The 24,281-nt window shown below is 37.7% G+C and overlaps 1 protein-coding gene across 18 annotated transcripts in view; it reads right to left on the reverse strand.

Moving 5' to 3' along the window:
* LMO7 (LIM domain 7) overlaps positions 1–24,281 on the reverse strand; it is a 223,679-nt gene that overhangs the window by 2,073 nt on the left and 197,325 nt on the right. For 8 of the 18 annotated variants that reach the window (XM_033177537.1, XM_033177536.1, XM_033177531.1 and 5 more), the window contains 16 exons: positions 23,871–23,985; positions 22,652–22,813; positions 21,698–21,885; positions 20,583–20,643; positions 18,849–18,905; positions 18,657–18,698; positions 16,929–16,954; positions 16,542–16,646; positions 15,835–15,927; positions 15,053–15,408; positions 14,087–14,152; positions 11,480–11,532; positions 7,327–7,540; positions 3,236–3,532; positions 1,258–1,366; positions 14–116 (listed from right to left, as the gene is read on the reverse strand). In XM_033177537.1, coding sequence (XP_033033428.1) covers positions 14–116; positions 1,258–1,366; positions 3,236–3,532; positions 7,327–7,540; positions 11,480–11,532; positions 14,087–14,152; positions 15,053–15,408; positions 15,835–15,927; positions 16,542–16,646; positions 16,929–16,954; positions 18,657–18,698; positions 18,849–18,905; positions 20,583–20,643; positions 21,698–21,885; positions 22,652–22,813; positions 23,871–23,985 — 2,047 coding nt within the window. The remainder of the gene's footprint in view (positions 1–13; positions 117–1,257; positions 1,367–3,235; positions 3,533–7,326; positions 7,541–11,479; positions 11,533–14,086; positions 14,153–15,052; positions 15,409–15,834; positions 15,928–16,541; positions 16,647–16,928; positions 16,955–18,656; positions 18,699–18,848; positions 18,906–20,582; positions 20,644–21,697; positions 21,886–22,651; positions 22,814–23,870; positions 23,986–24,281) is intronic. The other 10 variants (XM_033177532.1, XM_033177530.1, XM_033177526.1 and 7 more) reach the window with 5 other exon arrangements.

The raw sequence follows: 24,281 nt of genomic DNA on the forward strand, positions 1-24,281 counted from the left end.
TTTGCTCTCTTACATTTGAATCTGAGATAGCAGTCGTTGCAGTACAGCTGGTGGTTTCTGATTCTGACTTCAGCTCCCGAGGAAGAGCCTCCGAGGTCACACTCACAGGCAACACACTGGGGAACAAAGAAAAAGAACATCCACAGTCAGTCAGCTCAAGAAAGCTTGGGGCATTCCTGGGGATGGGGGGGAAATGAGCAGAATGCTACTTCTAAGCTCTTAGATACATTTCAGCAAAGAAAAAAAAAAAAAAAGGCTGAAAGATGATTAGTAGATTAAAATCAAGCCCGCCAGATAAGATGTTAAAGAATTCATAAAGCCAATATTAAAAGCCGAGATGACCAGTCTAAATATACTCCCGCAAAATAGAAATCATTTGCTGATTGACTTAAAGAAATTTAGCTTTATCCCGCCAGAGGAATGGCAGGTAAGGCCCCCCACGAAAGAACTGGCCAGAGTGAACGAAGGCTGGGCCGTGGCACTCCACCCTGGGGTGGGCCGCTCCCAGTGTCCCTGCTGCACTAGTTTAGCAAGTGTTCCCACACAGCGCTTCACTTCAAGGCTGGATATTTCGATTCTATGTGCCCAAACTCTAATTATCTTGACTCATTCTGCTCTGCCTAGGAGCAGCCCAAGCCAGCAATGTACAAGCTTAAACAAGCTGTGGTCTGTGGGCCTCCAGGATCAACAACCGGAATCTTTCTCTGGCCCAATGCAAGCTCAAGAATCAAACAGATATGTCTTTAGAGACAGAGATTACAAAACCAAACAATTAAAGCCTTAGTTCCTTCTTATGTGCAAAAACCTATCAGGTATAAACAGGCTGTCCAATTATAAAAATAGCTACAATGGTAATGGTTTTCCTTACATGTTCTTCCTACTGAAAGCTGGGCTTTCAGACCCTGTGATAATTGCATGTGTCCCTGACCTTAACAACACTAGTAAGTTATTGATATATTATATTTCAAGTATGCCTCTGACAGCATCTTAGAGAAAGCAACTTACGTACTGTAAATTTATAGAATTCTAACAGATTAGAAATAGAAAATGCAAAATTTTTCCAGATTTGAGTTTTAAAACAAGGTTCAAGATTTGAGAACTAGAGGGGAGCAAGCAATTTGTGATTCAAATGCAGCACAGATTGACGAATACAGCACCTAGCTTGTTAGTGGCACATCTACACCCAGCGGCTCAAAGAAGCCATGCGCTCTCCAAGCAAAGCTTTACAGGCCTGCAAGCTGTTTGTCTCAGTCTCACCTTAAAACAATGCAAATGATAACAAAGACCCAGGGACTCGATGATCATGGCGGCTCCTTTGCCCAGAATGTTATTGCAGTAGGAGCATATGCGCTTCCCACTGACTGACCTAGATGCAGAACAAGAATGGAATGGAGGCTTTCACCTGGGCAGCTCAAGATTCTTCTTTAAAAGTCACACTCTGCTATTAACATTGATAATAATTTAAGAAAAGTTCTATACATATATCTGTGGGAGAATAACTTTTTACCAGCCAACGAAAGAATGCCTTGATTATACTCTAACCTTGAACCATCTCCGTGGCAGCTCTGAGACCCCTGACACCGATTCACATAAATGAGCAATTTCAGTGTAATTAGTCCATCCTGCAATTTCTGATACTATCCTCCTTTGATCATATCTGTACTCAGCCATAGCTGCCCCTCATCTCCTCCACCTACATCTTCTTGCCAGTTAAACCAAAGCACACAATGTTGATCATGTCCTCCTACCCCCTCAGAACACCAAAAAGGTGGCCCCAACTTTCTTCGAGAGGCTTTGCAAGTCCTCTGTGACCTATTTTTCTCAGCCTTAGTTTTCACCCTCTTTCTTGGTCCCCCAGTTTTCTAGTTACAGAGAAACGTCCGTGCTTTCCTGACTGTGCCTCTGGCTTAGAGGATTATCTCTGCAGGGAAGGAAACAAAAAGTACCTGACAGCTGCCATGGACAGAGGGAAGGAGGATTTCTACTCTACTTTTGTATACAGGTCTTTTCTCCTCTCCCGGTTGATAAGGTGGCACCCGTTCTTCCACGCCTCTGCACCCCCACAGAATGAGCACAGCGCTTAAGAGGGCACCTCCTAGATCAGGACCTTCTTAGGTCACAGAAGTCCTTAGCCCATCCCTCTGCTCTCCCAGAATGGGTCTCTCAGTCAGTAAATGGGTCCCCCTCCTCTAGCTTCCTCTCATCCTATAGACCGCACCTCCCCACGGTACCCAAATTTACCCTAAATCTTCACCTCCGTTCTCTCAATTCAAACTCATTGATACACACTTTATAGCCTGGTACGTGTAAAATTGTTTTGGATTTATATAAAACATGTTTTCTTATGCAAGTCTCTTATCTGATAGCTTTAAAAAGTCTCAATATTAATCAATGTGTTTCTACTTTGAAGTATTCCATTTGTGATGGAAAGGAGTACATGCCAACAGCACTCTCTTGGGGTGAGGAGAGCAGCACTGCCCGAGGCACTTACATGAGGCATGAAAGATCTGTGGAGAAGCTACCCAGACCTAAAAACCCAAGCAGGGCTGATACCTGAGCTTCACTCCATATAAAAAAAAAAAAAAAAACACCCTATCATAACATATACACTTCTCACACCATATGCCCTAGCAAATTCAGCTGATATAGCCTGAACAAAATGTGGGCAAACAGAACGCCCAAGCAATGATTTTGGCAATCAAAAACCCCAAAAGCAAGATATACCCGACTTCACATTTTTTTAATCCAGCTAGTTCGAAGTCCCCCAGATGATGGAGCATGCCCGGAAAAGCACTGTAATGCTCTTCTTTTACACTCAGTTCCTTGAGCTTGTATGACACTGTCATGAAAATAGCTATTTGACAATACTGCTTTCACTCAGAAATTTGAGAAGCATTTGTGAGCTGCTATATGTTTTCATGATTCCACACCGAGAAGTATTCAGGTACGTCTTACATCCAAGACACTGACCACAAGCACAGGCAAATGAGACGGTGGCAACAAGTAGACACCTTCAGTCTCCAGTGGCTTCACAAGACATCCAGAAATGCTATTAGAGTTGCATGGAACAGTATTAAGCAAGCCTTCATTGATTTCATACTAGAATACCAAATCTGACACCTTTGAAAGGGCTTCTTTTTCTTTTTCATTGGAAAACTTGGACAGGATTTGGGGGATATTTTAATGAAAAAATACCCAAGACTAAGAGAAGAAAGAGAAATGGCAAGGGCCTCACCTGTTGCGCAGCTGAGAGCCTGACTGTGAAGTTGAAGGGGAATGGCTTCTCGGGGTGGGGGACTGTGTGGTGGCCACACCTGTGGTGGGGCTCTTCACCGGGCCGGCTGAAGGCGGGGGCACGCTGGAGGAGGGGTTCCGCATGTAGGCACGGTTTGACGTGGACACCAGCTGAGGTGGTGGGCGACTAAAGTCTTGCACAGAGGAAGAGGCATAGAATCCTGTGGGCTGATTGAGCCAAGGGGGCTGTCTCCAAGAACTGGACCGGGGGGAGTCCAGGTTATCTAAAGATTCACCTCTGAAACACAAAAAAGACTCGTCAAAATAATGTGATATGTTCAACTAGAAATCTGTTTAATTCATCATTCCATTCATTAAAAATCCATTTTATATATTTTGTATGTGGGTATTATCTCAGTATTCTAGTTACATATACAGATGTTCCTTGATGTATGATGATGGGGTTATGTCTCAATAAACCCATCATAAGTTGAAAATATTGTAAGTCAAAAATGCTTTTATTTCACCTAAACTACCATACGTCGTAACCAAGCCTAATCCACCTCAGTCATGCTCAGAACACTTACCTTAGCCTACAGTTGGACAAAATCAAGGAACACAAAGCCCATTTTACAATAAAGTGTCAAGTATACAATTTACTGAATACCGTACTGGAAGTAAACAACAGACTGGTCATACGGGTACTCAAGGTACAGTTTCTACAAACGCTTATCACTTTCACATCATTGTAAAGTCAAAAATCTTAAGTCAAACCATTGAAAGTTGAGAAGCGCCTGTAAAATTACCTTTAACAAATAAAACTGATTTTCATCATCAGTGGCATCATGTTTCATAGTCAATCAACCTTCTTTTTTTTAATCTGTTTTCTTTCCAACTTTTATTTTAGGTTTAGGGGATACACGTGCAGGTTTGTTACATGGGTCAATTGAGTGTCATGGTGGTTTGGTGTACAGATTATTTTATCACCCAAGTAATACGTGGACTACCAGAGAGGTGGTTTTTCAATCCTCAACCTCCCACCCTCCACTCTCAAGTTGGCCCTGGTGTCTCCTGTTTCCTTCATTGTGTCCATATGTACTCAATGTTTAGCTCCCACTTTCAAGTGAGAACACCTTCGTTTATTTTTATTTACTCGGGGCTCAGGTAAAACAATAAATACCAACCACCAAAGAAAGAAACATACTAAGAAAAATATTTTTAAAATAAGAGCTAATACTCTATTAAGTCTAAGAAGATTGACACCCTTTAAATCTTCAACAGTTTAGACATAGCAAATATAAAGTCTTTTAAAAATTCAAAGAAATACGTTTTAAGAGCTTAAATATGACAAGCATTAGGTTAGACACTTTCACAAAAATATTAACATTATTGAATCTTCATGACACTAAGATTTTTTTTTAATCTCATAGAAGTGAGCTTGTCATAAGAAGCACCAGTCGGTGGTGGAACTGGCTTTCAAACCCAAGTCCTCTAAAACAACCCAGACCATGCCTCCTGTGAAGATTTCATTTATGTAGCACCTGAATCCCTAAATTTAGCAGCTGTTTAATGTCCACATTATAAAAGCATTTATCAGTCACTTCCCTTAAAGTACATATGCTTTTAAAACCAGATTTAGCTCCCAAATGGATTTAAATACAAGTTTTGCAAAATCTCTCTTAAAATTCGTGTACTAACATTAGTACTACCTACAAAAATGAACTCAAAATTATGAGAATTCATCTACCTGGTCAAATTTAATTTTATTGCTTTCAAAACTTTTTCTTATCCCAAGCTTGAAATTTATCTTCTAACATTATAAAAATGATACATTATCATAAGGAGAAAGACTGAAGCTGCAGAGAAACACCCCTGAGGGAGAAGAAAAGTCCTTCCTCTCCTGACTCACCTGCCCTAACCCGCAGAGGTAACCACCATTAAATGTGTGTTGTTCCAGACCTTTTCTCACATATGCAAGCACATATTTACATATACATACAAATTTACATATGTAAGTATAGATGTGTCTATATACATATGTAATGTGTTTGTGTTTAACAGTCTTAAACAAATGGATTATTCCCCAACAGTTTTCAGTAACTTCATTTCCATTTATTATGTATTATCTTAGAACTATCGTCATTCTGCTCATATGATAGACTGTACTTCAGTGGCCTCCAGTGAACCATACCTTTTGGTATCCACGTCCTTGTGTAGTCTCCTCCCACTGACTCTGGGGTTAGTTACATGACTAATTTGGCCAATGGGGCATCAGCAAACACTATGCACATGGCAGCTTGATAAGCACTTGCTTATTAGGCATTGCCTTGGTGCGAGCTTTCCTCTTTGAATCCAGGTCCCATGCCATGGGGTAGCCCAAAAAACTGTGTGGAGAGGCCTACATGCAGAACACAGGCCCCTCAACTAGTAGCTCTGGCCAAGCTCTCAATGAAGCCTCTACAGCTACAGGGACAGCCTACTGCCAAGATAGACACAGCTCACGAGCTGAGACTATTTTTCACATTTTCAAAGAGTCTTAAAAAAAAAAAAAAAAAAGAATATGTGACAGAAATCTACGTGACCTGCAAACCCTAAATTATTTACTATCTGGTCCTTACACATAAAGGCTTACCAGTCCCTACTGTAAATGACTACAGCTGCTCAAGTGTCCCAGCCAATATCATGCAAATAACTGCCCAGTCAATCGTCAGGACTGTGAGAGATTATGAGTTATTGTCTTAGCTCACTAAATTTGGAGGTGGCATATTATGTAGCAACACTTTTCTTTCATTCTTCAATAGTCATATAGTGTTCCATCTTATCAGTATGCCACTATTTATCGAATAACTACTGAGTATCTCCTTACTAGAAGACACTGGTTTTCCTTGGCATTAATGAATAATGTGTAAGTGCACATACTTGAATATATCTTCGCATATTTATCCAAATATATCCAGAAGATAGAGTGCTAGAAACTACATTGCTCAGAGGGTCAGATACATAAACTTTTGCTTAATACGTACTGAAAACCTGTCCAACCAAGTGGAAAGAAGAATTCCTATTTCCATATACAATTGTCAATACTAAATTTAATCAATTTTAACTCTTTACAAATCCAGTGAACAAAAGAGATACATTATTGTTTTAGGACTACTGTCGATCTTTTACGTTTATTGGCTTTGTGTTTCTTTTTTCCATGAACTGTCTTGTTCATATCCCTTTGTCTGTTTATGTTTTTTATTTATTTATTTTTTTGAGACAGAGTCTCTTGCTCCGTCATCCAGACTGGAGTGCAGTGGCGTGATCTTGGCTCACTGCAACCTCTGCCTCATGGGTTCCAGTGATTCTCCTGCCTCAGCCTCCCAGGTAGCTGGGATTACAGGCACACATCTATTTTTTATAGAGGTGGTAGGGATAATTTTCTGATTTTTACAGTTATTAATATACTGAGATAATTAGCTCTTTCTCTGTGATACGTTACAAATTCCCCAGTCTGTTTGTCAGCTAAGAAAATACGGAATCAGAGCAGCTGCATTCATTTACCCAAGATACATCTTTTAAAATGTTCCTGCACTCATTTCCAATTAATATCTATATCTTTATCTCCTTAAAGTTATAAAAATTAGGTTTATCATTTTGTGAACCCAATTATCATGATTCCAATCTAATCATTATCTCATTAGAAATATAAAAATATGAAACTTTTGTTTGTTGAAGTTCAGCAGCCAAGAAAGTTCTAAGAGCAGAGTGCATTATTTAAGCATCTGAACCTCCCTTCAGAACGCCCCGTCCAGATTTGCAACCTATTAACCATGTGATTCTGTCAGTGTCTTTCCTGCTTGAGCCAAAGTTTCCTTATATTAAAAAAAAAAAAAAAAAAAAACTGGAATTATTATCCCTACTTCATTATGTTTTCCTCAGATTAGATGAGGTCATGTACACTGAGCAACTGGCTGTCTAACACATAATAGTGCCCCAGAGCATTCGCTCTACGTTCGTTTCATCTCTTCTGCCCAAAGCACCAGCATGTCTACAAATTAAATATCTGCCTCACAGTAAAGACAAGAAAACAACTCCTAAGATGTCTCGCACCTTCTCATGATCCCAGGAAGACTAACAGGCTCTTTGTTGACACTGGCACTGCGCTGTCGAATCCAGCTGTTGTCATTGTGAAGGGGTGTTCTCTTCCTCATTTCCTGAAGGATTTGCTGCCTCTCCAACTCTGCTCCTGATGGTACTTGTTCTTTCTTGGAACTCCTCTGTGAAGAGGTCGTGTTCCCAATTCGGTCTAAATATTTATTGCTTCCTAAATTAAAACAAATCAAAGGCTTTGGGATTAGCACATTTTAAAAGTGACAGTGATGATTGACATCACTAATGATCAGGGGAATGCAAATCAAAACCATAGTGTGATACCACCTCACTCCTGCAAGAATGGCCATAATCAACAACTCAAAAAATAATAGACAACGGTGTGAATGCAGTGAAAAGTGTGAATGCACTCCTAAACTGCTGGTGGGAATGTAAACTAGCACAACCACTATGGAAAATAGTGTGTAGCTTCCTTAAAGAACTATAAAGAGATCTATCATTTGATCCAGCAATCCCACTACTGGGTATCCACCCAGGAGGAAAAGATATCATTATACAAAAAAGATACTTGCTCACCCATGTTTATAGCAGCACAATTCGCAATGCAAAAATGTGGAACCAACCCAAATGCCCATCAATCAATGACTGGATAAAGAGAATGTTATATATATATATAATAATGTGTGTGTGTATACATATACACACACAATACACACATATATATACACATATATATGGCATATATATATATATATATATATGACATGGAATACTACTCAGCCATAAAAAGGAATGAATTAATGGCATTTGCAACAAGCTGGATGAGATTGGAGACAATTATTCTAAGTGAAGTAACTCAGGAATGGAAAACCAAACGTCGTATGTTCTCATTTATAAGTGGGAGCTAGGCTATGAGGATGCAAAAGCATAAAAATGACACAATGGGACAGATGCAATGGCTCATGCTTGAAATCCTAGCACTTTGGGAGGCTGAGGCAGGTGGATCACAAGGTCGGGAGATCGAGACCATCCTGGCTAACACGGTGAAACCCCATCTCTATTAAAAATACAAAAAATTAGCCGGGCATCGTGGTGGGCGCCTGTAGTCCCAGGTACTTGGGAAGCTGAGGCAGCAGAATGGTGTGAACCTGGGAGGCAGAGCTTGCAGTGAGCCGATTTCACACCACTGCACTCCAGCCTGGGCAAGAGAGTGAGACTCTGTCTCAAAAAATAAAAATAAAAAATAAAAATGACACAATGGATTTTGTGGACTCAGTGGGAAAGGATGGGAAGGGGGTGAGGGATAAAAGACAACAAATTCAGCTCAGTGTATACTTCTCGAGAGATGGGTGTACCAAAATCTCACAAATCACCACTAAAGAACTTACTCATGTAACCAAATACCACCTGTTCCCCCAAAAACCTATGGAAATAAAAAATTTTTTAAATAAAAAAATACAAATACAAAATGACGGAGAGAGAGATGGAGTTGATATAACAAAGAGATAAAGTGTATTTGAAATTGCAGCCTCAATAAATAAATAAATTTTAAAGTTACTGGATAAATCGCCATGGCAGTGCAGCTTAAAATGTGGCTTTGTGCACGTGTGCTAACATTGTCAATTCTCAATGAGGGTACTTCATGAGAACATAAAGGAACTGCCTTCTATTCCAGAAAGTCCAGTTCCACAGTCAGAGCCACACCAGAAAACACACTTGGGAAAAAGAAAAAGGCCGTCCAAAAAGGCAACCATCAGTACTGGTTTCAGTATTACTCAGTTACAAAGTGCTCATGTAGAAATAGTTTTTCTTCCACTCATCCTTTCCTAAATTAAATCAATCAAGAACATGCTCAAACGCTTGCTGTAACAACTCTAAAAGGAAATGGAGTTTTCTTCTCTCAATAAATGTATACTCCCCTGGGGAGAGAGGACATAAATGCACATATCTCTGGCTAACATGACCCGAGTGTGCACGCTGTAAGTTACAACCAAAATTGTAAGAATATGAGCACATTCAATCATCGAAATGGCTTTTGTGAACAGAAAAAATACTAAAGCAATTCAAATAATCATCTATAAATGTTATCAGACTTGCTTCTACTCTAAGAAACTGACAGAACTATAATTTGAATGTTGAATTTATTCGTGACAAGTCAGTCAGGTTTTATCCTAAGGACTTTGTCTCTTGGATTTGGCGATTAGTTTCTGATTGGGGCAAAACACCCATAACTTTGACATATCATTCCCGCCTTAATCTGGATTCAGAAATCTCATCTAAGGATTTATTTTCTTTCTTTCTCCACATTTATTGCTACTGCCATTCTTTCAAAATGTATTGTCTGTCTATGCCTTGGTTCATCTTCCAGTAAGCAATGAGCAAGACCAAAGGTTTCTTATATAACTATATTTACATTTGTGTACATACAAAGCTTATCAATTGGGTCAGACTTTAAATAAATGTTGCTTTTTTTTTTTTTTTTGACAGCGTCCGCTCTGTCGCCCAGGCTGGAGTGCAGTGGCATGATCTCGGCTCACTGCAACCTCCGCCTCCTGGGTTCAAGTGATTCTCCTGCCTCAGCCTCCTGAGTAGTCAGGACTACAGGCATGTGCCACCACGTATGGCTAATTTTTGTATTTTTAGTAGAGTCAGGGTTTCACCATGTTGGTCAGGCTGGCTGGGATTACAGACGTGAGCCACTGTGCCTGGCCTCTTTTTAAAATGTTGTTTTGGTATAAGCAAGTTTTTAAATCAAATATTTAATAACTTCCACTGCCTGCTATCTAAGAGCTTGCAATGAGTTAATGAAGACGGGAAAACACACATACAAAATAATCCGATTAATAACACAAGCCACAAATATTAACAGGATTATTCTGGAGATTCACAGTTTTAGTTACTGAAAGGTCTTGTATTTACGTTCAGGAGAGATAATATAATCACTGCAGGTTAAAAATATTTCATGGAATACCGAAGTACTTAAACTATAATTTTAATGGTGGCTAAAGGCAAGTTCAGGGGAGAAGAAATGGAACATACAAATAGGGAAAGGTAAGACCCGAGGAACCAGATCGGAAAGTTTGTGATAAATTGGGAATTGAGAAAGATGATAATGTGGTTATAGTTAAAGACCCCTTAAGGAAAAAATAGCAAAATTGGGTGGAAAGTTAAACTAGAACCAGATAACGAAGGTCCTAACTGCTCAAAGAAAGGGATAATCATAGAACTGTGAATTCCAATAAAAACTGTAAGTTCTATAAGCTTTAACCAGAGGTCACAAACTAGCTGCCACCAGGCTATTTGGCCTGTAGATAGGTTGTTTTGCTCACAGAGTATTTTAGTTTTTTAAAAAGATCTCTTGTCAGCACATAAAAGATAACACTCGAAAACAATTTTTTTTTTTTTTTTTTTTTTTTTACTTTTCTGTTACAACAGGAAGAGTAGGCAATCAGAGGCTTGCCTTCTCCAGCATGGCAATGATAGGCTGGAGCTGGGCCGTGGCTATCCACCTTGATGGGCATGTTGACCTCAGCCCCACCTGGACCTTCATTCATTCATGTAGATGACTAGCCACCTGTTTACACAAATCCTGATATGCAAACCCTGCTTAAAATGGTAATTACCACTTAGGGTTTTTTTTCATAGTGACATAATTTCTGCTATATGCATTCTTCAGAAACATATTTTATAATACTAACAATGTCAAGTCCAAATTGTTTTTGCATAATTAATGAAGTCATAATTTTTTATTTTTTGACATTTTGGCATTTACATGCATAAATCAAATTAGTATGCAATTTTTAAGTCCTCCAGGATTTCGTAGAAATCTTTTCTGTACAATTTCTTTAGCTGCAAAATAAAATCTACTATACACAGCTGCATCAGCATCGCTTTGCAAAATTCCCACATATTTCATTAGCAATTTAAAAACCATTTAAATCTCCCAGTATTTTTTCCACTATAAAATTAAGCCAAAAATAAACACAAGATAGTTGTTTTGCTGTTTTTATATACAGAAGTTAAAATACTAAGTATTTTTATTAAATAGTCTTAATGAATCTGAAATATCTTGACCTTAAAAATACTTCTCCTAACATGATAGCACAAATAAGCAACTGTGAAGAAGCAGTTTGGGGGGGAAAATAGCATTTACCATTTTTATTTGTGGAGTGATCATCTAGTTCGGTAGTAGATCTGGATTTATTCCTATAACACAGAACACAATATATTAAATATGTCTCATTAATAACCTCTTTTATATTTATGAAGTAAAAACACCAAAGATATTGCTTTTTAAAGCAGTTGATTTACTTTGTATGTCTGCTGAGAGCAATTACTTTTAAACCAAGAAATTTTTCATCTTTCACAAACTCACAGAAAACCTTGACATCCCTAAAAAAGAGAAGAGTGAAATGCTGGAAATAGATACAAACACGTGACAGTACTTCTCCAGTTTGTATGATGATGAAGACTATAATTTATTGATCAATTGTTGTCAATGTTTGCCCTGGCCCAGATCTCAATCTTACCAGGCTTACAAAGCATCTGCCATCAGATCACCTACAGTCAGTCCGTCCCACCTCCTCCACACTGCCCAGGGTTATAATGTCAACTTCTTGGGCCTTAGGGTGCCACTGACTACTGTGGAACATTAATTTACCAAACGCCATCTTAGTGTTCCAAAGAGGTACTAAAGCATACAGCACAGTCAACTTCTGGAAACGCCTTAATTTTGTACCAATAAAACTTAGGTGTATAAATCAACACATGCTAATCTCATTCCCATTCTGCTAGACACACTGAACTTTGAAAATAATAGTGGTAGCTGGGCATGGTGGCTCTCGCTCCTGTAATCCCAGCACTTTGGGAGGCCGAGACAGGCGAATCACTTGAGGTTAGGAGTTTGAAGCCAGCCTGGCCAACATGGTGAAACCTCACCTCTACAAAAATACAAAAACTAGCTGGACGTGGTGGCGTGCGCCTGTAGTCTCAGTTACTTGGGAGGCTGAAGTGGGAGAATCACTTGAACCCAGGAGACAGAGGTTGCATTGAGCTGAGATTGCATCACTGCACTCCAGCCCGTGTGACAGCGTAAGACTCCGTCTCAAAAACAAAAGAAACGAAAAAGAGAATAGTAGTAATAACACTGTATAATATACATTATAAAATAAGATGTAATATTACACTTATGTACATATATGTACATATTACATATGTATAAATCCAATAATCTATAATACATAATGTATCATAAGTGGTAGACAGCTGCGCTTGTGAATAATTTCACTTATATCTACATAGAAGAAAACATTTATTACCAGATGTCTAGCCACACTCCTCGATGCCTCTAGGGCATGCTTTATCTGGACTGCCTGCAGGTATTCTTATTTTCCTGGCTTCCTTAAGTTTCCTTTCTCTGCATTTTAATTCTTTTCCCCAAGGTCATGAGCTATATAAATAAAGCTTTTGTAAATACGTAAGTAAATCCATAACTTTTAAAAGGAGATAAACATTTTAATGATTTACAGTTACCCAGAGAGATTATAAATAAGGTCATCTATCACCAGATTTTCCTTTAGCTTATTGTCAGCCCATTACTACCTGCTTGTCCCTTCCCTTTTCCCCTTCTATTCTGAGCCCCGTTCAGTTATCCTGGCTGCTTAGATACAAGTCTTTCCTTATATCTAATAAATAAGACAAAAGGAGACATTTCAGCTCTGAAAACACAAGGTAATGGCCCTCCCCCCGATATTTGTTTGACAGACTGTTCAGAAGTCCTCAGTGATTTCAAAACTGCAAAACATTTTAAAAATTACTTTAAAACATTAAAACAATATTTTAGGAAATTTTAAGATACATGTAACTTTCCAGATATCTTGAATTTTATCTTCAATCCCCAAAACTGACCAGTAGTTCTAACCAAACTGCCTAAGAGAAAGGTCACTATTCCCATTTCAGATGTCCCTTTTGGGAGTAATGTTAAGCCATTATTCATAATCTTTTTAAAATGAAGATTACGTTGGATTACAGAAAATGGACACAGTTCTTTCCCAGCCATGCCCATTCCCCTTGCAATGTGATTCCTGCCATAAAGAAGCAGTGTTCTTCTCTTCTCCATGATCTGTGACTGTATGGAGTAATGTTAAGCCATTATTCACAACCTTTGTAAAATGAAGACTATGCTGGATTACAGAAAATTGACCTAGTTCTTTCCTAGCCGTGTCCATTCCCCTTGCAATGTGATTCCTGCCATAAAGAGGTAGTGTTCTTCTCTTCTCCATGACCTGTGACTATGACTTTAGACAACTTAAACCTCAAGATGCCTTGCAGATTTCCTCTTTTTAATTCCCTTTCCCCTGCCCCACCACCACGTACCCATAAGACCTCCCTGGTTGGGCGAACGTTGACAGATATATGACCCAGTTGTTCTCACTGCCCCAGCCGACCCCAGCCAACCCCCAAAAGCAGAGCTGCCTAGTTAATAGGTAGCAGATATATGAGCGAGCCCAGTCAACTAAAAGGCTGCCCAACTGAGATCAGCCTAAAATGCTGACCCATAAAATCACAAGTTAATTCATTAAGTTCACGAGTAGTTGTTACACAGCAAAGCTAACTGATACAAAGATCAACCAGCAATTCCTCTTTATATCCTACAAATGACAAAGGGCTAAAGTAGTTCTACAAATCATCGATGCAAGCCCTGGAATATTATATGAAGCCAATTATCATCAATTAAATTACAATAACATGCTCTGCATACCTGTCATTAGGAAGAAAACCTGAAGATGCTTCTTCTCTCTTTGGTATATCATAGGAATCAACAGGCCTAAAAGATAGAATACGATTTTGTAGTCAAAATATTAGACTTTAAGCCCTTCCCTGAGTTTAAGAAAAGGGTATCAAAATAATGTCATTCTAGCCTCTTTATGCAAATGGTCTTTGGGTTAAAAACTAAACATACAAAGGTATTTCAATGAATAACCACAGAAAATAGATCCCCTATTGCCAAGAGACATTTGCAAGCCATTCATTCACTCATTCATTCTACAAATACATATTAAGTGCCCACCATATTCCAGTACCACTCCAAGAATGGGCTACAGAAGTACACAAAACAAACTTACTGACTTTATAGCACTTACATCTTACTGCAGCAGGCAGGCCAACAGATAAACAAATAAATGCATAATATAAAATAAGTTAAGAGTACACAGACAGAAAGACTGAGAAGGGGCCTGTATTTTAAATCGGGTATTCTAGAAAGTCCAAGGAGGTGATGTGTGAGCAGAGACTAGAAGAAAATGAGAACACAAGACACACAAACATTCAATGACTTCTCCAAGCAGACAGACTAGAAAATACACAAGTCCTTGGGTATTTTCAAGGAAGAAACAGGAGGCCAGTGTGGCTGGAACAGAGTGGGTAAGGGGAAGAGTGGAGGTACTACAAGGTAATGCAGCTCATGGCAGCCTTCTAGGCCTTGGCAAGGAAGCTGGATGGGGTTCTGGTGTGACAGGAACTGACTTCGAGGGTTCTGGGTGGGGAAGCAAGATGACATGGCAGGGTTTATGATGTAAAGGTTCTCTTTGGTGGCTTGTATTCACTTGTGTGGAGAATGGGTGGCAGGAAACAGGAAGAGCAAGGGGGTGCCTTTGAAGTGGGGAATGGATACAGCTGAGCCAAGCTACTCTAGCAGCCTCTGTGCCCTCTGGCTGTGGGGACAAACCTCCTGTACTGGTATATTCTGACTGACGTTTCCCGCTCTATCTCTGCCTGGGGCTTCTGCTCCTCCGCAGGGCGCTTCTGCTCCTCAGCCTCAGCCTGAAGCCGCTTCTGCTCTTGCTCTTCCTGAAGCTCTTGCTCCCGTTTCCTCTCTCTCTCAATAACAAGCTGATCCTGCGGCTTCTTTCCTTGGTCCTCATGAACAACTTCCTCTTGTGGCTGTCTCCTGTCCTCTTCTCCTGCTCGGGTTCCTTCCCTGTCTGAAGACTTGGACCCTTCACTCCAGGTAGCTTCCCAGGTGGCAAGAGAGGGCTCCCGTGTGGTCACAGACATGCTGTTTGAGCTTAGGACCATCAGTTCCTAGATGACCAGTGAAAAAAGAAATCCATCTAAATCTGTTTATTTCTGTAATTTCATATAGACACATATATATTCAGTTTTAGATGCTACTAACTATAGTTGGCCCAGGACTCCACTCAAAAAAACATGTTAAGAGTTCTACCACTAAAAAAGCTACACATGAGTGACTGAGATGTAACTTAGAAGAGGAAGACGCACTGAAGTTCTATTAACATAATTTGTTAATGATGTACTACAAAAACTAGGAGAAAGGCTGAAACATCCAAGCAAAATTCTAACAAATCAGAGCTCATTGTATTTTTCAAAGAGCTACACAGGTGAACATAAGGTCAAAGGTGGAGAAAAATGAAATATCTCCTGCTTCTCAGCTAATCTCACCAACAAGGTAAAGAGAAGAAAAACTATACAGGCATGTTCTAACACTACCTCATCCAAGTACTTGGAATTCTCTCTCTCTGCCTCCTGTTTGGCCCTTTGCCACTCTTCCCTCAGTTTCTCCTGCTCACGTTGATATTTTTCCTATAAGAAAATATGACACACATTAATCCAATAGATTAACTCTTCACATTAAGAATCTTCTTTATTAACACTTCTATGATCTCTAAACCTTCAACCTCAAACCTTTAAAAACCATGATTTTATTTTCACAAGCCAATCAGATTTTAGTCCCTATAGTAGAAAAGAGCATATATTGAATTAAAAATGTGGACACTGGGGTAAAAAGCTAGACACTGAGAATTAAACCCCCATCCACCCTTTACCATGGCTGTAATTCATTAAAGACTCTAGCAAACTGTAAGGGGGTGCTAAATTACTGTGCAATGGAACTAGCAACAGTTTATGGGAACCAAGTCATCACAAAGTCCGTGCACTTCACATCCGCTAAGTGAGTGCCCTTCATACTCTACAAAAACACACATGGGGGTTAATAAATAATGATTTTTAAAGGATGACTCTGGAAATCTTCAAAATGGAAAAGTAATTGTTTTATGAAAAATGTACTACAGACAAAAACATTTGTTGTTGTGAAACTGTTGAGTTTAAAATTGGTTTCTCAATACTGGTTGACACAGACTGGAGAAAAGCAGTCAAATCCAACCTCGTTCCTACCCATCCACATGAGCCAGAGCTACCTGCAGTAGACGGTCCTGCTCCTTCTGCCACCTCTCCTGCCGCTTCCGCTCCTCCTCTTGATCCCACACCCAGCGACTCGGGGCACTGATGGTTGGAACTGGAAGCTAACCAGTTATCAGAGAAGAGATGCAAACAGAGAACATAACTTCATTAAGTCATCTACTGAACCACTTTTGCACACACAAATTATTCATATCACAGTTTGCTTAAACTGTACCAAGGGAGAGCTGGCTTGGCTCTGAATTTTAAAATAAGTTTTTCAACTTGGAAGGATAACTCTCTGATAAATTCTTATGCAACCTAAAATCATGGTAAGCACGCTACTGTGTACTAATTCAGTCCCACCAAGTTCGCCTTATTCAAAATGACAAATGAATGCTACTTACATCAGGAACCACCGAATCAGAGCTTCCTGTGTTGCAGCACATGGGCAAGGAAGAAAAATATACAATATAAGTCTTCATTTCTATGAAATAATTCCTTTCAGAAACTTCTATCATTAGCTATCTCTATGCCAGTATACTAAGTGACAATGTGTTTTTAAACAATAGTCAGTAAATCGTTTTTTCTCCAGGTGTTAACAGTTCCATCTGTTACTCATGTTTCAAATTCAAAGTTAGTAAAAGGAAGATATAGATGCCAAAATAAACCCTAGCTGTAGGTATTAGAGTAGGATCAATGGACAGTTCTGAAGAAACTTCAGAGTTCTTTTACTAATAAATTGGACAGCATCTCATAGTTTTGCCTAACAGGCAAAAAAAAAAAAAAAAGGAATTTCAAATGTTACAACATCTACCAAATCCCAATTTTTTACTTGCCATTACTCAATTACAACATGACAGCTGCAAGTCACATTTTTCAAGTCTTCTTACTAATGAGCCACTTTCATAAGCAAGTCACTGCAACAAACATGTTCAAGAAACATTTCCTTTTTCTACTCCTATTATTTGAAACACACGTATTCAAACTTCATATGTAAACTTATGGGTACAGTCTTATTCTTTTTATTCTTAGGGGACCTACATAAGTATACCTTTACATAGAACAATGATTATTTTAAAAGTAAACCTTCAGAAAATACACTCTCATACAGTACTTTTAAACGTTCTTAAAACCTCAGCTGTCAAATAAATTATTCACATATAATTTTTTACAGAAAATTGCTTTGAAGCCTAGAAAGAAAAATATTCTTCCCTAGAATAGCCTGTTGAAGAAAAATGGGAGAAAATTAGAACAGAGAAGGAAAAGGAATTGCTTTATTTTAGCCAGTTTTAGGAAGGAGTATCATACTGTTTCAATTAAATAGCCATAGAAAAAATAAGAATTTTATTTTAAAATATAAATCAAAAACACTAAGGATACTGACATAAATAGACTTGCATAGTTGGTAAGGTATTTCTGTTTATGGTCAAAAACAGACCTTCATCCAAAGGAAGGACATTAGGTGATTAACACAAAATACACAAACCCAGTAAGCACTGTGTTATAAGGCACATTTGTAAACATGTTAATAACCTTAAAAGAAACAGTAACATTTTAGATGGCAACAGCACAATATCCTTTGACCATTGCATCTCAAATGTTGACTATTACTTTTAAGTTCTTAGTAGCAAAACAGAGCTTGAACAGCATTCATGTGACAGAGCATTAGGCAAACGTGGCACAGGAGCAAATGTCACATGCACAGCACATTGTGAGGCCCTGCCCAAGTACACCAACATGGAGAATCTCAAAATGCACGTTTTCAGATGCAACCAAAATGTATTTACTTTGAATTTATTTCAAAGTCAACAGAGCAGTCAAATCAACACTCCAAAGCCACCATACCATAGCAAAAATAACTCTTCTTTATTAAGAGTGTTTTCCACAACCAAAAACAAGTCAGAGTGTTTAAAAACGTGGCCAATTGCATGTTGGTGTAATCTAATATTATGCAATTTGTAGGAAGCAGTAAGGCTTAAATGAAATTCCTTATTTCTTACTGTTACCCAGTGGAAACAAGTGTGTGTTAAGAGCATCTATCCCTCTTTTTTTTTTTTTTTTTTTTAGAAAGTTAAAAAAAAAAATGTAAAACCTTTATAGAGGTATACAAAGGACACACAGAGACCCATTACCACAGAGGTAGACCCATGAACTGTAAGAAAAGCCTGATGACCCTAGGGAAAGAATGGAAATGGGTTATGTCGCTTGGTCATAATGACAGACAAATTGAAGAGGCTCAGTGCCCAGCACCACAGACCGTGAGGAAGAGTGGAGAGGGAGAACAATTCCATGAAAGTGCATGAATTGTTAGCTTTGTGTTTTACCTTGTTCAAAAAATTGTGATCGCCTTTTTAAGTTTTTCAAAGAAATGGATTCAGATGCTAGTTGAAAAAAAAATAAACACCATGTCATTCATTTTTATTTCTCACCACTGGTAAATCAAACAATACTTGATATAGCTTTCCAATCTGTGCAATATAATTTTAAAAGATCACAAAACTGATAGCCGTAGAAAATATACATTTATCTCAAGGCACAGGGACACACAATTTTAGCAGCCTACACTACATTCAAATTAGTGGAAGGAACGAATATTTTTATTAATAAACTTTAGCATATAGCATCAGAGTTTCACAGCTATGAAAAGCCAAAGTATCATCTTCCATGCTAGATCACGCCATTTTAGGGAAAAGGAAATTAATATTTTTTGCTTAGGTTAAACAATTCATAATCTTGTCTATTACATGGAAAACTGTCTATAACAAACAGTTTTCACAACACTTATGAATAAGAAGTTAAAAGTAATGGGGAAGAAAACAAACAAAAAAAAATGACACCCAAAGAAAGATCAAAGAAAACCAAACACTAAAGTTACAACCATCTTCTAACTAGAATTTTTTGACCTAGTTTTCAAGATCTGGTAGCTACTAATATTAAGTAAAGCAAATGGAGTTCTGCCAAGAAAACAAAAGGAAAACATTCTGACTTCTCCCACAGATCTGTCACAAGACTATGGCATAAAATCTACATATGATTATTACTTGATACTAGTTAGTGCTTACTTATCTAAACAAAACCTTCCAATGACAGGGCCCATGTACAGTTCCCTAGCCATAGAAGAGCTAGATGTCTGATCAGCTATCTCACCTGACTCACTGCAGAGCAGGACCCGGTGCTTTACATGTAACATCACGGAGAAAAATAAGCAAAGTTTGCTTTAAAAACTCCTTTGATAAAGAATGCAACTGAAAACAAAATATAGTCACTTCTATCTATCAGAAATGAAATACAAAGTTAAATAATTGATAAGGAAAGGGAAATTTATATATTTAGGTTGGCTTTAAGATAATGTATTATAAACTGTCAAATGTAGAGTTAAAGCCACCAAAGCACTGTGAAAACCCAGTCCCATTCTTGGCAGTCTAGGTTCACGGTAGAAGAAGTCTCATCTTCTTTGGGTTTCTTCCCCTGCCTACATGACCAGATCTATTCTTATTTTTCTGTGCCCAAGGAACAGCACACGATGTATGGCAGCTTAATTATTTCTGGATGGGCAGAAGAAGAAACATGGAGATAACTCCAAAATTTCTCTAGATATTTTGCCTTCATTTTCATTACAAATAGGTACAGCTGCTAATAACTTTATTGCCACTGGCATTTCCCTCTTACAGCTAACTGCCTCTAAGGTTGGCCTTTCACAACAAGAAAGAAAGGAAACTTCATTCATAGTTCCAAGCTTAACTAAGATTCCCTTTGCCAGCATACCATAGCAAGAAAGCTGACTCGGGAAGAACCAGTCTTTCTTATTTGACTTAGGCATGCAGGCACTCAAAGCTCCGGAACATGCTGCCAAAGTTTTGTTTGCAGTGCCTGAACGATTCAGCACGGGAACTGAATGCCCTTCCACCTGGCTGCAATTGGATCTGCGTGCTAACCTTTTAGTTTCAACTTGCAGTAGATCAGTTTTTCTTTCACTCACAGATATTAATTTTTATAACAGCAGAACTTGAGTGCTGTGTCTTTTCCTGTATAATGTAAGTTATAATGGTGATATTTACCTTTTGATTCAAAAGCATTGCTTTCATCATGAATTCCATTGATTTCTTTGGATTCAATATTCTGGAAAGGGTAAAAATGCTAGTTAATATTCTCTCCAGTTGGACTTTGGACTTAAATAATGCATTTCACATTACTGAAATATATATTTTAACAAGATGAGTTTCTCAGGATATTGATGCATTCCTTACAGCCTTTTACATGTAGTAGAAACTTAAGTTTTTTCATTATATTTCAATATTTGTGGTAGAATTAATGACCAGCTGTAGGCATGGATGATTTTAAGTTTAATCAATCGTTAATTTTCCAAGACATAAAATCAGCCAGATAATCATTAGTCCATTTGGCTTGTATTTATGAGTACACAAAACTGTCATATAGGATTCTCAAATATTTAAACATTTCTTATACAATATAGTAAGATCTCCTTATTAATAAAAGGAGTTACCTTCAGAAGATAATAGCACAATCTAAGGAGTATAAGTGCATAATATTTAGTTGAAATTTAAATTTAATTATTAATTTAAATGAACAATTTGTACCATAAATAGAAACCACATTACTTCAAAGTCTATAGGAAAAAGTATTGCTTTGACACTTAAAAAATTTTCTACATTATATTTTTGATCAAATTAATGAAACTGATTCTCTCTTAACCACATATGTAAGTCTACCCACCAAATTCACCTACACAAAAACTAAAAATGCTTCATGAAGTTTTCCATTATACCCAACTATTACATTTATTTGCCAGTAAAGACTAGGGAACACATAAAGAAGTTATAGTTTATAATTTTATGTAATTGCTACTTCACGCTCACAAAGATCTGAGAGGTGGATCTAATAATGAAAGATTGGTGGAAAACACCTGCAAAACAACATTATGAGATCTTTTGATTTTACCATTATATAACTCACAACTACTCTATGAGGAATGCCTATGGTTTTCAAAAATATATTTTACTGTATCTCTTTACTATAATTTACGTTATTCAATCATTTACATTTTACAGGTAGTATCAAAATTGTACAAACAAAAGAAATTATTTTCTTCCATATACAATTCTAACAACTGCTTTGCTCCACACCAGTACTTCCTACTTCTCCAAATACTCACAGAACTCTGAAGGCTTTCGGAGAAATCAGTTGTTACAGATAGATTTGAAGATTTTTCTGAGTTGTAAATTCCAGAAGTTGCGTCAATCCACTTTGTCTCAGGTGAACCTATAATTTTGGTAGCCATACTGGTGAGATTGAGGGTTTTATGCCGTATAAATGGCAGGGAAGGTTGGTCTTTGCCCCAGTCTGATTGGCACATGAAGATCAAATGAGTACACATAGATGTTGAAGTGGAAAGAATAAAGTCATTGAATGCACATATATAAAAAAAATCTACATATACAAGACAAACAAATCAGGCAGTACGTGAAATAAATCAAGAGTTTAGGGCTTTTTACCAAAAGACCACCTTCCCAAAACACAAGAGTTAAATCACGTTAGTAATGAAAAAACTAGCAAATTTGCTGAATCTTTCCCAAAACCAGGATAGATATTTTATTTTGATATCGTAAGTTGGCAGGTCTGCGGAGGCTTAATGCCCTTTCCCATCTAGCCTCTATAATTAAGAAACATATTAATGGAATACACATTGAAAGTTCTTTGAGAATAAACAGGAATATGACCTACCAAGCTCTCTCTCTTATACCAACATGGTTATGATGCTGCAGATAAAGTTAAATCATAGCATAGTTCTTAATATTCAGTATTATTATAAATAACTCCTGGATGCAGATACATTTGTCTTCAATTGATATTTGCATTCAATCAAACCAGTACATGAATCAGTCAATAAATACTGTAGAATTCAGTAAATTTGCTAGTGAAAAGTCCAGACAGAATATTCAAAGGAGTAGGGTTCAAGATTTGTCACGATGTAACTACAAAATACCATTAATGCCAAAACATAAGTAAAGTGAAAAAACAAAAAGTTATTGAAGCAAATTGTTAGAACCACTTGCCAAGGGCCAGGTCCCAATTCCAAACGCCAGACATGATGGTAACACAAACTCACCAGCCTTTCCATAGCGCCTCACATCCATCACTAGGTGTCCAGTTTCTTGAGCCTTAGCCATGGCTTCCTCCCACTCTTTTGAATCCTTATATGAAAACTTGGTGTTGTTAATAGCAATAATTTCATCACCTACTTGTAGCTGAGAAAATTCTGCTGGGCTACCTAAAAATACAAAATAAATTAACCAATTGGGGAAAAAATCCCACACGTTCTATTAGTTGCTGCTTTGAGCTTAAGAAAAATGACTCTGAATTTTAATTAACCATTTCTCTCTTTTTCAGGTGGAGAAGGGTCACTATTTTTTTAATATCAAATATCTGAGTACAACATACAAAGCATTAGAGGTGTTTTTTGAAGTTCTATAGAATGCATCTTCATTAAAGGAAAAATGATAAACTAATGTATTCAATAAGACTTCTTTATTAACCTCCCAAGGACAAAAAATTTAAGTTACTCTTAAATTTGAAATATGAAATATACTGCATTTTAATTAAGCTTCCAAATCAGATACATTCTGGAATGGAGCAGAAGAAAACACAGCTATTTAAAACTGCTTAAAATTACTCCATAACTAAAACACCATTATCTAATTAAGGCAATCTTAAGATGTAAAAGAACTAACTGGTGTTAACATGCAATTTTATATAGCTAAAATATGTAAAAAATAAAAAATAAAAGTAAAAATAAAGGAACTCCTCTTTTTAATTTTAGGCCTTGTAATGTTTTGCAAAAAGTTCCCGGGCTTGACATGGTATAGACCTGGACGTGGGAGGGGTAATCCTTTTACAGAAGTCCTGAAGCATCCTGAAGACTTCATGGGCAATAAGTATATTAGAACACTCAAAAAAAAAATCAACTTATTAAATAGCACATATACATCTACTACAAAGCATGGCTGATCGTGGAAAGTTCTTTCTGAATCTTTACTTAAGTGCTGTTTGTTAGCATTTCCAAATATAAAGTCCAAAATGGACAAAATCTGTAAAATCACAAAGTTAAGACCTTCAAAACTAAAATTAATTACTCAAGGAGAATAAACAATATGGAATTTGGAACCCCAATAATCTCAGGAAAGAGGATGTATTTTCTGGCCTTATGGTTGCATTTTTCACAGGTTTTCTCCTCCTATATCAAATACACTAATTTCTGTGGTCCCCAACCCCACAATGAAAGATGAAAAAGGAGAAGAAAATTCAGTAGAGCTAAATATATCATTTACCTGCTTCAACTGATGCTACGAAGATCCCAGGAATATCCCATTTTATTGTAAACCCAAAGTCAAGACTCTTCCCAGGCGTCTGGTTTATGCTGATTCTCATATCACTGAACTGATCCTGAAAACAAAACATGAAACCTGGTATCCAGTGTCTCTGGCACCCACATGGAGGAAAGTCTATCCATGAAAGGAGGGAGGCTGCTCACTAGGTATACTTGAATCATTTCATGATAAACTAGAAGCTTCATTCTTTCTTCCTTGGGTTGGTAAAACTTTCATTTATATAAATAGCACCGAGTTTATTATTTTTCTGCTAAAATAAGGAAAATCTTATTGTCATTACATGTTTTTCTTCATATTAATACTTTAAATTGGTTGGCCATGGATAAGCTTAGGTTTCTGCCCACTGTACCA

Source organism: Trachypithecus francoisi, unplaced genomic scaffold, assembly GCF_009764315.1.
Source record: "Trachypithecus francoisi isolate TF-2019V2 unplaced genomic scaffold, Tfra_2.0 Lachesis_group18, whole genome shotgun sequence".
In the NCBI taxonomy this organism is placed as follows: Eukaryota; Metazoa; Chordata; class Mammalia; order Primates; family Cercopithecidae; genus Trachypithecus; species Trachypithecus francoisi.